The sequence below is a fragment of the Apodemus sylvaticus genome, chromosome 20 (genome assembly GCF_947179515.1).
Source record: "Apodemus sylvaticus chromosome 20, mApoSyl1.1, whole genome shotgun sequence".
Classification (NCBI taxonomy): domain Eukaryota; kingdom Metazoa; phylum Chordata; class Mammalia; order Rodentia; family Muridae; genus Apodemus; species Apodemus sylvaticus.
This window is the reverse complement of record NC_067491.1, coordinates 15,993,435-16,008,903: the sequence shown is the minus strand read 5'-3', so window position 1 is coordinate 16,008,903 and position 15,469 is coordinate 15,993,435. Positions and strand designations below refer to the sequence as shown.

At 45.2% G+C, this 15,469-nt stretch overlaps 1 protein-coding gene across 2 annotated transcripts in view; it reads right to left on the bottom strand.

The window, feature by feature from the left end:
* The window catches only part of Nup107 (nucleoporin 107), a 34,938-nt gene that overhangs the window by 14,096 nt on the left and 5,373 nt on the right, over nt 1–15,469 (bottom strand). For both annotated transcript variants that reach the window (XM_052165330.1, XM_052165331.1), the window contains 12 exons: nt 13,037–13,140; nt 10,459–10,586; nt 9,611–9,659; nt 7,498–7,569; nt 7,028–7,116; nt 6,229–6,307; nt 4,317–4,430; nt 3,361–3,451; nt 3,149–3,225; nt 1,718–1,777; nt 801–946; nt 634–682 (listed from right to left, as the gene is read on the bottom strand). In XM_052165330.1, the coding sequence (XP_052021290.1) occupies nt 634–682; nt 801–946; nt 1,718–1,777; nt 3,149–3,225; nt 3,361–3,451; nt 4,317–4,430; nt 6,229–6,307; nt 7,028–7,116; nt 7,498–7,569; nt 9,611–9,659; nt 10,459–10,586; nt 13,037–13,140 (1,058 nt within the window). The remainder of the gene's footprint in view (nt 1–633; nt 683–800; nt 947–1,717; nt 1,778–3,148; nt 3,226–3,360; nt 3,452–4,316; nt 4,431–6,228; nt 6,308–7,027; nt 7,117–7,497; nt 7,570–9,610; nt 9,660–10,458; nt 10,587–13,036; nt 13,141–15,469) is intronic.

Genomic DNA, 15,469 nt, shown 5'->3' with positions numbered 1-15,469 from the left:
TAACACTGTACCTCAGCATCCACAGCACCTGCCTAACACTGTACCTCAGCACCCACAGCACCTGCCTGACGCTGTACCTCAGCACCTATAGTGCTCTCCTAACACTGTACCTCAGCATCCACAGCACCTGCCTAACACTGTACCTCAGCACCCACAGCACCCATCTAACCCTGTACCTCAGCACCCACAGCTTTTACTTGAACTGAAGGCCACAGAGAAAGATGCAGTGTATATGTGTTTACTGCCAGAGGAAATAAGGATTAAGGGCTTGGGCTTGGAAGGAGTTACACAAGCCTTACTGACACACATTAAAATTGTTTTGTTATTACAAGTACATAGATACAGTTGTTGCTGAAAAAAAATTTAAAAATGTTTTTCATTTTGTTTGAGACAGGGTCTACAAAGCCCAGCCATCCTAGAAATCATGGCGAGGACCCTGTCTCAGCCCTCTGAGTGCTAGGATTACAACACAGACCACCAGGCCCTATCCAATAAATATTAATTCTGAGGTCTCTTATTGTGATAACAGTGAGGAAAAGATGAGAAAGCAGATTTTCATATTTTCTACCTTTCAGCTACACTGTACAACTACATAACATCAATTTAATGTAACAGAGCTATGTTAACATTTACCTTTTTATCAGTGGCTTGAAGTTCTTCAAAAACTTTTTCTAAGGTCCAACTTCAAAAGAGGAAAAACAAAAAGGGACAGAAGTGACAAGGTGAAGAGCGCTGTGTGGCCACGCTCCCGGCTCCCTGCAGTCTCGGCCGCCTCCCGCCTGGGACTGAACTTCACTCACTTGGCTTCCATGTACTCTCGAGGGAGCTCCTCACTTTCATCCAGCGTTATCACCGATGTCCGGATCTCCTGCTCCACCAGGCTGTCCACCATCACCCGGAAGTAGGCCCACACGGTGTCTTCCCAGGTGTCACAGACCGGAAGGAGCTTTTCATCCATTCCAAAAGAGAAACGAGGATATAGTCACCAAAAAGGAAAGGGAAACCAATTACCCACTGACCACAAACCTTAAAAACCACCTTCTGATGACCGGGGACACTGAGGGGTTTAAAAATATACACCAAATAACCTTTCTCCCACACTAGAACTTTTGAGAAGTCTGTGTGATTAAGACTTTTTCCCTACCAAATTCATAGGCACACTGCATTCTAATAGCAAAGGGTATTTCAAGTCATCAGAGCATGCGTCAGAGCAGCCAACGGGACCCGAGCAACAATGGGCTCTGGGGACACAGTCTCCACGCTGCATTTCTACACAGGCTCTGGGAACAGGAGTCATCGGGAAATAGGTGCTGTGACCCTTCAGGTAAGAGCCGAGTGCATGCCTGCAGTCCCACCGAGGAGGCTGGGGGACAGGGTCCTGAGTTCCAGGGCAGCCTGATGTATAAAGCGAGACCCTGGTCTCAAAAACCCAAATAAGAACATTACAGCCAAAAAAGTAAGTCAGAATGAGCTGTGTATCAAGAAACTACAACAAAGTAACAACAGAAACAAGCTAACAATCAAAAAAAATCATAGACAGAAACAAAAGACTGAGGCAGGCACATGTGGGTGGTGTCACACTAAGCTGGCTGGCACTGACTTTCTCTGACTTGGAGGCTTTTAGGAAGCAGCTCAAGTCTGCTGCACACAACCATGGGAACAGTTAGGTGTTTGCTTTCATTGCACAGAAAGAGTTAAACATCAGCCCACTGCATACCTGCTTAAGGTTCCCACTCAGTGCTGCATAAATCGCTCTTTCATATTTATTAAAGAGTTCCTGAAACACAATGAGTAGAAAGATTTCAGATTATGAGTTTTCCTGGTGTGTGAGTCTCTTCCTAACTCTTCTGGACGGATCCTAGTCACTTAGTTCCTAAGTGGCAGTCAGTGAAGATAAATCCATCCGGTGACTGATCTAGGGCAGCAGTAAGGACTTTTTATTTGAATCAAATAATCCCCAAATCTTTAGGGGAGGTAAAAAGTCAACAATAAATCTCAAACACAGAGCGCACTCAGGGCCACTGCCGTGGAGGCGCTGCTCACTTACGGTGGAGTGCAGCCTAACCAGAGCCAGGCGCTCTCTCCAGAGGTCGCAGCAGTGTGCCTTCCCATGCTGGCCCAGGGACAATGCCAAGCTCAGGAGTGAGCTTGACGTCCATTCCTAGGCACAGTGGCAGCCATCACCTCACCACATTTTATTTTAAGGGCTCCACTCCCCTTTCTACTCCTCCGGCGCCATCACAGGCAGCCGTATCCCTTGGCGGCTGGGTAGTCTAACAGGCCCTCACTACGTCTGTGATTTCAGTTCAGCACGCTCAGTTTGCACCACATGCTACTCTTCTTAAACACTCTTGCTCTCAGTTTTCTGGCACCCAATTCAACAAGCAAATTCCTGGTCTTTAAAAAAAGTGCCTTGTTTATTGTATTACTACATTTATCAACTGTTTGGCCAATGTCAAAGTCTGCTTTTATTGCCTCTAAAAACCTTTAGTTTTCATTTCAACACAATTATTACTGTGTGTGGAGAGAACATATGTTCGCCCATGTGCGAAGGTCAGAGGAAAACCTTGGAGTGTGTCCTCTCCCTCCTCCATTAAGGGCCGTCAAGTCCGGGCGGCAGCGCCCTTCCGTACTGAGCCGCCTCTCCGGCTCCCGTTTTGATTCACTCTCTGGGTCACTGATGGCCTCTTAAAGCTTTACTCATAACCCACTCGTCCACAAACCCTGAGACTTCCTGCATGATCCTGCATTCTGTGGTGACTTTAGGCCTGTGTTCCTCACGTCACAGGGCCTGGCTCCTCCTCTGTGAGCTTTCTATGCAGCCTCCCAGCCTAGGCGCGCACCTTTAACTCCTTGAGTCTGCATTCTCAACACCCCAAATCTGTCACGTTTGAAGAAGTTAGGTGTGATGCCTTGTCCGAGGCTGTACTGTCTCCTCTACACTCAGGCGCTTCACCCTCAGCGCCTCGGCCTCACAGCAGGGTTAACCCTTAGTTGCTAGCATCTGAACACTTCTGCTAAGTCCTCCAGCCCTCTCCTAACTCGCCAGCAGCCTCTCCAGGCTACACCGAGCATTCCTTGCTCCCCAGCACCGTGGTTCAGCTAACAGGATGGAAAAGAAGTCCCAGTGGGCATTTTGTTATCTTACATCTTCAGCCATTCTCCAGCAGCTGATCTTCCAGATCCGTCTATACGGATTCCCCTCGACAGGCTCCAGCTCTGTCCCTACAACAGGGAAGGGCAAGTCACCGCTGAGAATGAAGCCCTCCAGTCACTCCGAGAAGGCAAGGCCGCCACCACCCACAATGGCCTACAGAGCTACCTCCGTCCACCCCGATTCTCAGCATACAGTCGACGTACCTCCGTTAACATTCGGGTCATGGTACAGTTTCCAGCCCTCCAGGGTGGCAGCTCGCCAGGCTTGCCCGCAGCGTTTACAGAGCCGCTGTGCCTTCAGAAGCCACAAGGGACAGTTAGTGACATCACTGGTGCAGACCTGAGAAGCACCATGCTTTGTCTTGCAAACCCAGTATGTCAAGACTAGTTACCGAGTAGCACCAGTGTCACAGGGGATGGCGGAGGCAGGTGACAATGTATTCCCACTTTACCCACAAATTCATGTGGCCGAGGCTGTTCCCTTGGGAACACACCTGGCTTCACACACGTGAGGCGGGCACTTTGCCCACTGACCTGTATCTTGCGCACCTTATTGTTCTGACAATTCCTTTCGTTACGTTAGGCTTGCAGACAGGGTACTATGGCACTCAGTCATGAACATGGACTCTTCCTAAAGTAACTGGATGGATGGACCTTACTCATGGAATAAAAGGCTATTATAAAAATCTCTATAAGCCAGGCGGCAGCGGCACATGCCTTTATTCAGCACTCAGGAGGCAGAGAGGCTAGCCTGGTCTACAAAATGAGTTCCTGCACAGCCAGGATTACTCAGAGAAACCCTGTCTTGAAAAACCAACCCAAAAAAACAAAACAAAAACCAAACACACAAAACCTCCACCTCTATAGTCTCCAGTGTGTGAGACGCATCATCCAGTGCCAGGCTTCAACACAAGGAGAGAGAAGCCTGCGACCAGAGTCGCAGTGCAGTGCTTGACAAATAAGGCCAAGTCTGGGTTGATGAAGAATGTGCTAAGCTCTGGAACCCAGAGGGCACTGCTCGGAGGCACAGGCGCGTGCTCTACTTGGAAATGCCGTGAGGGTGGAGCAGGACACTGGAGGCGACACACACTGAAGAAGCACAGCGCCTCGACTCTTCAAGCTCTCACCTGGAACCTGAGCAGCAGGGCTGCGGCACTCACCTCCTCGGTCATCCCAGCGCGGATGAGCGTGAAGAGGTACTTCAGCAGTCTGACTTCGTCCTCTCTGTCCAGGTCATCAAGTGGCATTTTCTGTCTGATGGGAGCGTCTGGGTCCTGTGAAAAACCCCACTAACGATACAGACTCCAAATATACACACATTGAACATTCTTGTTTAGTCATTATTTTCTCTCTTCTTTTTGTTTTGTTTTTTTGGATTTGGTTTTTTCGAGACAGGGTTTCTCTCTATTAGCCCTGGCTGTCCTGGAACTCACTCTGTAGACCAGGCTGGCCTCGAACTCAGAAATCCACCTGCCTCTGCCTCTGCCTCCCAGAATGCTGGGATTACAGGCATGAGCCATCACTGCCCGGCTAGTCATTATTGTCTACCTTAGTGGGTCATGCACACTGTGCTAGAGACCCAGTTGGCATAGCTGTACTGCTGAGATCATAAGCTACAACGCTGGCCCTACATGCTCCTACACACATCATAAAACCACATGACATGATGAATCTATATGGCGTGTACATAGAGACGTAAATGACTTTAAAATCTGGTTAATAAAGAGAATGAAGAGTTCCTAACAGGCCCATTTGTCTGCTGATCCCCAACCTCAGACAGATTTCGTTGGCCCAGTACAGTACCTGACTGGTCAGCTAAGCTCAGTCAGGACGCCATTATCCTGGCTGGGCTGGGTCAGGTAAGGCTGTATTATCTGAGCTTATTCCCTCACTGTACTTAGAAAAGACCTAGGAAATAAACAGACACAAAGGAAAACCCGAAGGACTGTGACTAGAAAACATGGCCCTTCTGAGAACACAGGGCAGGAGAGCTCACTAAGTTCTCAGTTTGAAATTACTCTCATGTAAACACAGATGGAGCTGGAGGTCTAACTCAGTGGCAGAGGGGGGCTGCCCAGCTCACACATGGGCTCAGCCATCAGGAGAGTAAAAGACAACCAAACAAATACAGCACCCAGTGCTTCACAAACAACCGAAACAACAAAGCCAACTACATGCTAGTCACTAATGCACAAGTGAAAATATCCCAGAGCACTCAGCTCAAAGCCAGCATGAGTGTCTGTCTCTGTCTCTCTCTCTGACGAGAGTGCACACACACACACACACACAATCAATCGAACACCAAAAAATGAGGCTGGAGATGGCTCTGCAGTTAACCAGGAGTTCTGTTCTTGCAGAAAACCCGAGTTTGGTTCCCAGCACCCAGCATGGGTGGCTCACACTGCCTGTAACTCCAGATGGCCCTGTGGCCTCTTCTGGTTTTGCAGGCACATGTACTTACAAGTACACGTGTCCCCACACAACTATACATATGCATAAATAAAAATAAATCTTGAAAAACACAAATTTCCACAGAATTTCTAAAACCATTACTCCTACGTATAACTTTTGTGTGTTTCTGAACATTTAGTGACAAATAGCACACACAATCACAATTTCAAACAAAAACGATTTTAATGTGACTAAAGAAAGGATATTACTTATCTTTAAAGTCAACCTTCGTTTCCAAGAACACTTACTATCCTGGCTAATTCTGTTAACTGACACAAGCTCCAGTCACCTGAAAGGAGGGAGCCTCAGTCTGAGGAAAGACCCAGCTGTCGGGCATTTTCTTAATTAGTGATTGGTGAGAAGGGCACCACTGTTGATGGGGCCATCCCTTGGATGATGGTCCTGTGCTCTCTAAGAAAACAAGCACACCAAGCCACAGGAGCACGCCCATAAGCAGCCCCCTCCACGGCCTCGGCATCAGCTCCTGCCTCCTGGTTCCTGTCCTGACTTCTTTCGATGATAAACAGCACTGTGGAAGCGCAAGCTGAATAAACCCCTTCCTCTGAGGGCTTTGGCCGTGGTGTCTCGTCACAGTAACAGTCACCCTGACTAGGAACTTACCAGTTCGGTGACCAGAGGCCGGGAACTTCCTATATAAGACAGTAGCTGCCGCTGCTTTAAGGCGTGGAGGGTATTTTCCCTGAAAAAAGAAATACCAGTTTTCTAAAGGGGCAATCTGAATACTATTTTTTTCTAGATAATGATGACAAAACAAAAACACACCCCACAAAGGTACACCAGTGTGTTCCAAACAAGGGAAAAATCAAAATACAAAAAACAACAAATGTAGAAAAATGCACAAAGAGAAAGGCAGAGAGAGGCAGAAGGTAGCTTGCCTCAGGTGGAGGAGGACGGTGAGGTGAGCTCGCTTTCATGCTTTGGTGCTCAGGCTCGGCCCGCCCCTGCTTAGGCCCCTGCCTTTTACTGTGTCATCTGTGTAGTCCCGGAGGGGTGGGAACTCACTCTGTGGACCCGCTGGCCTACCCCGCAGACTCCCCCGCCTCTGCCTCCTACTGTTGGAACCAAAGGTACGTCAGCCCCCATTTATTTTCAGTATTTAAAAAAAAGTTAAGCCCAGAATCTGGAGCTGGAGTTCCAGGAGGTTGTAAACCATCCACCATGGGTGCTGAGAACTGAGCTCAGGTCCTCTGGACGAGCACAGGAGCCTTAACCACTGAGCGTCTCTCCTGATGCCTACTTATTTTCTCAGTAGTGTCTTCTCCTTTTTTGCCCCAGCCGGCCTGGAACTCAAGAGATCTGTCTGCCTCTGCATCCCCTGGGATCACAGGTGTGCACCACCACCTCCCGGGAAGAAAGTATTCTTACTTTTATAAAATAATACAAAGGCTCAGTAACTTACCAATATACTGATTTTGCATAAAACTCAATATTGTCCGGGAAATCTCCAATTTCATCTTTGGCAATACTCTCTAGCCAATCTACCACCAACTACAAAAGAAACAAAACAGGAAAGCTCACTTTAATTCTGAAATGCTTTATTTTTGGTAGTCCTTCCATTCTTAATCTGAAATTTCTGATATCAAATAACTTTTTCCAACCAAAATTTTTACTTTATTAAGATAAACAAACATACAACAATAAATAGTATTTTCTATAGGAATAATGCTATTTAATCGTCTATCCTTGGAAACAGAAAGATTGTTATTCAAAAGTTAAATAACAACATTCCAAATTTCTTTTAATTACAAATAAGAAAAAAATTAGGTAAAACAAAAATTAAAAAAAAAAAAGGTTTTAGGTTAAAAAAAAAAGTCATTTGTCTTTTCTCCCTGACTCTTTAAAGAATGAATTTAAGAATTCCAGCCGCACCTGGCTCTGCCGGACCATCGAGTCCCTCTGAAACAGCGCCTCCACAACCGTCTTCTCGCTGGCATTAATCCCCTGGGACAGAGACAGGACAGGGAGGAGAGAAAAGAGGACACTCTCAGATGACTTCAAAACCAAGGTCAGTCACAAATGAGCACCTTTGACAGCCTGTGTATTTATTTACCTTTTGCTTTATGGGGCCTTCTCCTTTTCTTTTACAGGGTATCATTGTGTAGCCCTGACTGGCCTGGAGCCCACAGAGACCTGCTTGCCTCTGTCCCCCAACTCCTATATTAAAGGTGTGTATCACCATGCCTGGCTATATATGCATTCTTAAAAAATTATAGGGGCTGAAGATATGGCTCAGCAATTAGGAGCACATGTTGCTCTGGCAGAGGACCAGGGTTCAATTCCCAGCATCCTCAGGAGGCTCACACCTGACTTCAGTTCCAGGGGCTTCAGTACACTCTTGTGACCTCAGCAAGCACCAGACACACATGTGGTACAGAGACATACATGCAGGCCAACACATATATCTCAAAAAAATTTTTATTTACAAAAAAAAGATGACACCAGTATAACAGAGTACTTGCCTCATAAGTGGATACAGGCTTTAATATCTAGAATACTGGGACGGCTCAGCAGTGAAGGCCGCTGGCTGCTCTTCTAAAGGACATGAGTTGAATGTCCACCATCCACCCACATGGGGCTCCTAACTGTCCACTGAACTCTAGGTTCCAGAAAACTCCCAGGCACACACATGGTACACAGACATAAATGCTGGTAAAATACTTCCATAAAATGATAAAATAATTTTAAAAATTTGGATCTGGGGCTACACTAGAACTTATCTTAGAAACTAAAACCAGAGAGGGGTTTAGGGGTATATCTCTGGGGCAGGACAGAAAAGCCAGCAGTAGCAACAAGCCTGAGCCTCGAAGGCATTGCTTCCACAGACATTTTTGCTCATCCTTCAGTGAACAAGTTAATCTGCACATTCTTCAGCAAAAAATATATACCAAAAAAAGTTTTTATCTGAACTTGTTCTGAAGAACTTGCACAATCCTACACAAGATTACATAATGATGTTATAGAAATAGACCACAGACCTTAAAGTCTGTGCCTAATAAAATCTAGAGGTACATACAGGAATATCACATGACCCATCGTAACAGAAATAATGCAGTATTAGGAAAGCTATCATTACAATCCATTATGACAATAAATAACAGAAAGCTGTTAACCGAAGCTAAAAGAAACAAAATCCAAAAAGACCACCGACTGTTTCCAGGCCCTTCCAACTGTCAGCAAACAAACTGCTTTCTTAGCAGTGACCAAGAATTTACATATTAAAATGAGACAGTTGCCACCAAAATAGAGAAGTAAAGTAAACTAGGATAGTTAAGGTGCAATTATATCTTCACATACAGGTAAGAGGTTAGGTGGATGGGGGCGGGGGGGGGGCGCGGGGGGAATAACACCATATAAGATTACTATTGCTGACATACAAATTTATAGCTAATGAATTTTTAAAAAGCAAAACAAAAAACTATGAGCTAGGATGCAGCGCAGATGGCAGAGTAGCCTGGCATTCATGAGGCCTGACTGGGTGCCAATCTGCTCCCTCATAATCCCAGCAGTTCTGACCCGACAGACAGGGCTAGGACAGTTTCTGCTTCAGGAGACTGTCTCAAAAATGCCCAAGAGTAAATAAATGACTAAGAACAATACAAGGCTGTGTGGTGTCGTGGGGTACACCTATAATCTCAGCACTCAAGACGGGGAGACAGAAGGGTGGTGACTTTGAGGCCATCTGGACTACAAAAACCAAGAAAGAAAAACAAAAACAGAACAAATTGTTCAAGAGTAGTTTGATTATGTGCATATGTATAAAATGCACAGAAAACATCTGATAGACGTAAAACCAAGTTATTAAGTTAAATTGTTAGAGGGATAGAAAGAATGTTTACCCATCCATATAATTACTTCACTCTGAGCATGTTCTCTGCACTTGTAAATCTTATTTAATGGGGAAATGCAAATGCAGGGTTGAAAATCAAATCTCCAAAGTGTAATGGGAAAACACTGTGATGGGAAAAATTAATAGAAAACTTACAGCAATTGCAAACATATTTTCCTCTTCTAATGAAGACTGTATTCTGTCTCTGGGGAAAATAACACAAAATGAAAAAGTTTTACTTTCCACAAATGCATGAAACCACCTGGTAAGCTGTTCCACACTCTACTAGGCAAAACCCAGCGATCTGCAGTGAACTCCATCATCATATTTAATTTAGGAAATAAGCAGCAACTCCGTCATCACTCTAGTACCGACACTGAACAAAAAGGGCAGCCGTGGCGGCGGCCCTACTGGCACCTGAGGGCACGCACCTTTTTCATATGACAAAATTAAGCATGGTCTTCTTTCAGTATTTCATAACAAACCCAAACCCACCAGGTCTCTCTCTCCTTACTTTCTGCAGCCCAGGCTCACGACAAACTTTCAGTCCTTCTGCCTCAGTCTCCTGGGATTACAGGGGTATTGTACTTTGTCTGGCTACAGACTGGTATGTTTGTAGCTACCAGCTTTATGACCTGACGGCCTCTCTTCTTCCTAACTTAATCTCCACACCTGAAGTATTAGAAATGATCCCTAAAAATAAAAATAAAAAATTATTTAAAAAGCCGGGTGATGGTGGCTCACACCTTTAATCCCAGCATTTGGGAGGCAGAGGCAGGTGGATTTCTGAATTCGAGGCCAGCCTGGTCTACAGAGTGAGCTCCAGGACAGCCAGGGCTACACAGAGAAACCCTGTCTCAAAAAAACAAAACCAAAAACAAAATAATAGAAGAAATGATTGATCCCGAGATTAGCAAAGCTATCCCAAGCCTACCCCTCACTAACTGGCCTTTTAGCTTCTGTTCATCTCACTCACGAGTTGTGTGAGTTCTAGACAACATTACCTGTACAAAGAGGCAAGCAGCCGCCATGTGACGGTCTCCTGCTGAAGAAGCCAGAGCATGCTGGCTGTCTTTGAAAACTTCTGCATCCCAGGCGCTGCCCGGCTTACTATTTTACTCAGGATATTCACCTAAACGAGAAGCACAGACATGAGAGGGCTCCTAGTACCTCTCTACTGAGCGGAGTGCTAACTCTAATCTTGTACAGTGTATATGCAAGCAGATACATTTTCCTGACGACCTAAGTTTTTAATAGAATGCAGTGTAACACTCTCACATAAAAAGTAATGTGAGCAAGATATATTTATGTGAATATACATAAAAGCTTAATACACTTTATAATCTTCAGATTCAACACTAGCCACAGGTATATATTTTTTCCTCCCCACATATCTATCCAGAGGGTAAGTTAAATTTACCTTACAAAATCGTATAAACCAATAACAGTATCTTAAAATTATGTCTGAAAAATTTATGACATGTAACAAACTAAGAAAATAAAATTCTTAAAGATTGACACCAAAACATATTATTTCTTTTTCTTTCTTTTTTGTTTTTTTGACACAGGGTTTCTCTGTGTAGCTCTGGCTAAAACATGTTATTTCTAAACAAATCGTCAACAAAGCTCCTCCTTTCTCCAAAATAGTGATCTAGAACCCTTTTGGGAACTGATCACTAAATTTTGGGCACATAAGAGAATATAATGAAACTACTCAAATATTTTCCTTGAAACGTACAAAATTGTTTAGCAGGAGGCTTAGGGACTAGAAAGGAAATCTGTTAGAGGTCCTGAGTAGCACACCCAAGGGGACTGAGACATTGTCACCCTCATCAGACCACAAGACTCACACCTTCACTACCCACCCTGTCAGAAAGCACCCACAAGAGACATGCTCTACGTGAACCGGTGCTTAGGAAGAGTGTCATCGGTACATTGATCACTTATGGGCCCTGGACTGAGGGCTGGTGAGAAGGTCCAGTGGGTGTGTGCTGGACAGCAAGCCCGTGGACCTGATCCACACAGTGAGGGAGCGCCAACTCCCACAAGCTGTCCCGACCTCCACAAAAAATGCTCCCTTTCATACAATAAAAAACGCTTAAAACTATAAAACGTTAGAGGCTGGAGATGGGGCTCAGTGGTTAAGAGCCCTGATCGCTCTTCCCTAGGACCTGGGCTCAATTCCTAGCACCTCCATGGCAGTTCATAACGGTCTGGACTTCAGTTCCAGAAGCCCTGGCACTTTCTTTTAAGGTTTATTTTTTAGTTAATGACGCATTTGTGCATAACTGTGCTGAGAAATGTCCTCAGGGATGGAGCTGCACCCAGAGGCTTAGAGGAGTTGGGCAGGCCCCTCTGGGCCTGGAGTTTCAGGTGGTTAAGCTCTACTCAATATGGATGCTGGGAACTGAACTCAGGTCCTCTGAAAGAGCAGACTGTGATCTAAACACCTGAGTCACAGTCTAGTCCAGACCTGACACTCTTATACAATACAGACATGTGCATGGAAACCAATACCACAAAGAAACCAGAAACTATTAAATGTTAAAAGATATAAAAGATACAATCGTGCCAGTAGTGTAAACCTTTAATCCCAGTGATGAGGCAGAGACAGGCAGATCTCTGTGAGTTAGAGGCCAGCCTGGTCTACAAAACAAGTCCAGGACAACCAGGGTTCTGTTACACCCTGGTTTGAAACAAAAAAAGCAAAAACTGTGTGTGTGTGTGTGTGTTCACTCTGACTTTTGGGATGCAAATGTGTGTGATGTATTTGCACTCTGGAAGGGTGTGTAAAGATTGTGCATGCACGTGGAGGTCAGAGGTCTCTGCCTTACTTATTGAGACTGTGTCCCAGCATACAGCTCTGTCTGGCCTTGAGTTCACAGAGATCAGCTTGCCTCCACCTCCCAAGGGCTGGAATTACAGGCATGCACCATTACATCCAGTTTGCTACCATACTTTTTGAGACAGTCTTCCGTGAATCTGGGGCTCACTGACTGGCTAGGCTGCCGGCCAGTAAGTCATCGGCCTGCCTCTACCCTGACATCCTCTTAATACCGCTGCTCCGGCCCTGTGCCCCGGATCCACCACGTGCTCAACTCAGGCCCTCATCCCTGTGTGGCAGACACTTGATTTGTTCGGCTGTTTCCCAAGCCGATTTGTTCGGCTGTTTCCCAAGCCAACTTTCTGCTTATCCTCACATGTGACCATTTTCTGAGGTCCTGTTCCTTGTTTGATAAATAGCAGTTTCAGGTTCACAGCAAAATGGAACCAAAGCTACGGAACCCAATATTCCTGCTCCCACATATGCTCGGACGCCCTCGTTATCAGTAACTTGCAATGTGGCAGTGCATCTATTCCGGTCACTGAATGGCCTCCTGGATCTGTCTTGTTGCTCCCACAGGTCTGGCCCTGGTGTGCTGGGAATCTGAACTCAGCCCTAGGCTTGCAGAGTAAGGCGTTTTCTCACTAAGCTGTCTCTCGCTAGCCTCAGACTTTCCTTCCTAAGGAGCAGATTCCTTTTTTTTTTTCTCCAAAGAGACAAAAAACTCCAAGCACTTAAGTGGGACAGAATTAACTTACCTGACTACTACAAATATTTTCATACTCTTCTACAAGATCAAAGACGGTGGTTGAAGAGTGCTTCAAGAAAGACTGCAGGAAATCAGAGAACATACTCATGGAGGCTAAAACACAGGGACAAGGGGAATGTAAAGTCAGTAACATACGTTAAGAAATTCTATTGGGTCACAACCACAAAGAGAACTACAAACCTCTTCCCTCCTTCTACAACTGTATTTTTAAGAGCTAGTGACTCGGGGCTCAGTGAGGTCAAGAGCACATGACGGATGTTCCCGTAGAGGAGCCAGGTTTGGTTCTCAGGCCCCCACACCACACAGACGCTCACAACTACCCACCATCACTCCAGTTCAAGGAGAGCTGATCCTGCTTCTGCACACCAAGAGCAGCAGGCACATGTGCACATCCATGCACGCAGGCAAAGTATTCACACTCATCATTTTTTTAAAAACTTTACAATTTTTACTCATGCAGTGACAGTGAATACCTTTAATCCCTGCTCCTGGGAGGCAGAGGCAGGTGGATCTCTGAAATATGGCCAGCCTGATCTACAGATTGAGTTCTAGGACAGCCAGAGCTACACAAAGAAACCCTGTCTCAAAAACAAAACCGTACAAGAAATAAACAAAATGCTACACATTTGAAACAATCTGTGTGTTCAGTGGCATTAGGTACAAGGATCACAGTGTAATGCTGCCTTCGCCATTTTGTAAATGTACTCTAACTTTAATCAGTAACCCTCTAGTCCATATTTTCCTCACCCCTGCCAAACCATGATTCTTCTTTGTCTTTGTAAGTGCAGTCACTTTAAGTACCTTATAAAGGCTGAGTGATACAGTATTTTCCCCCAAGACAGAGTCTCACATGGCCCAAGCTGGCACCACATAAATGAACATCCTTCTGCCCCCCACCTCTGAAGTGCTGGGATTACAGGAGTGTGCTATTGGGCTTGGGGCCTCAGTATATTTAACTAACTAACTAACTAACTAACTAACTAACTCTCTCTCTCTCTGTCTCTCTGAGGCTTACTAGAGTCAGCACATACCTTTAATCCCAGCACTTGGGAGGCAGAGGCAGGCGGATTTCTGAGAAACCCTGTCTTGAAAAACCAAAACCAAAACCAAAAAAAAAAAAAAAAAGTCTTACTAGCTGGCTTTGCCTTGAGCTATCGACCAGTCGCTCTGTGACCTCCAACTCAGAGCTCTATCTCTGCTTCCGCCTGCTGAGTGCTGGGACTGAGTGCATGCGCCACCACAGGCAGCAGTGACTTATGGCATTCCATTTTATTGATGGTATTTTGTTTAAGTCTCATGTAGCCCAGGCTGTCACAATGTTGCTCTTCAGCCAAGGCTAGCCTTGACCTCTCCATCTTGCTCTGGTCGGCTGTGGGCCCCTGCCTTCCTCCTGACTTAGCCGGTCCTCCCCACTCTCCTGTGTGGACTGCCACTGTCTTCACTGGAGACATGGCCTGTCTCCACTGAACTGATGAGGATTAGTTGTTGCATTATAAAAACTGTTCTCCGTGTGGTGATTTAAGACAAAGTCTCACTCTGTAGCCCCAAATAACCTTGAACTCAGGGTAATACTTCTGCCTCAGCATCCAGACTTATATGCTGGCATTTATAGGCATAAGACACAACTAGTTAGGAATTTTTTATAGATTTTGAATATTAGCTCTGTATTAGTTGTACACATTTGCATCAACTGCCTTTTACTCTATGAATTTTATACTAATATACAAATTAAATTTTATATAATCCAGCTTGCATATTTTTAATTTTCTTACATCTTTTTAAAGAAACAAAAGTATGTACTAGTTAGAATTTTCTATATTATCAATTATTACTGGGGTGGGGTGGGGGTGGAGGGAGAAGCATTTTAGACCATCTGAATTATATTTTAAGTGCATCACAACAAGGTAACTGAGAGTTGGAACGGGCACCAGTAGCATGGTCTGCTGGTGCTGGGCAGACATTCTACTCTTACCCGTGTAACACTTAACTGCGGGTCTTTACATGGAAGGACCATACCTTAAGCTCTACGTGGAAGACATGTCTGAGTCATTCGACACGCATGTTGCCTAGGAATGCTACATGCTGCACACTGACTAAGTGCTCATCATCTGCGCTAGTTATGAGGATGGTAAGTGTGCCACACAGTGACGCGTGGCACAGACCTACACTCACGTGACACTTCCCAAGGGGAAGAGGGTGACCAACCAAACCAGCAACACATTCTAATACTGTCTGAAGATCAAGTGAAAATCAAGATCATTGCATTTCCAGGATGTTAGATTCAAATCTAAACTAAAGAAACAGAAGCTCTCCAAGTGAAGAAAAGTTGAGAGTTGGCTAAAGAGATGTGACAGTCTGCTATTTACATGAAAATGGCATGATACTGTTCAAAAGGAGTGCTAAGACAGACCTCCCAATCGCA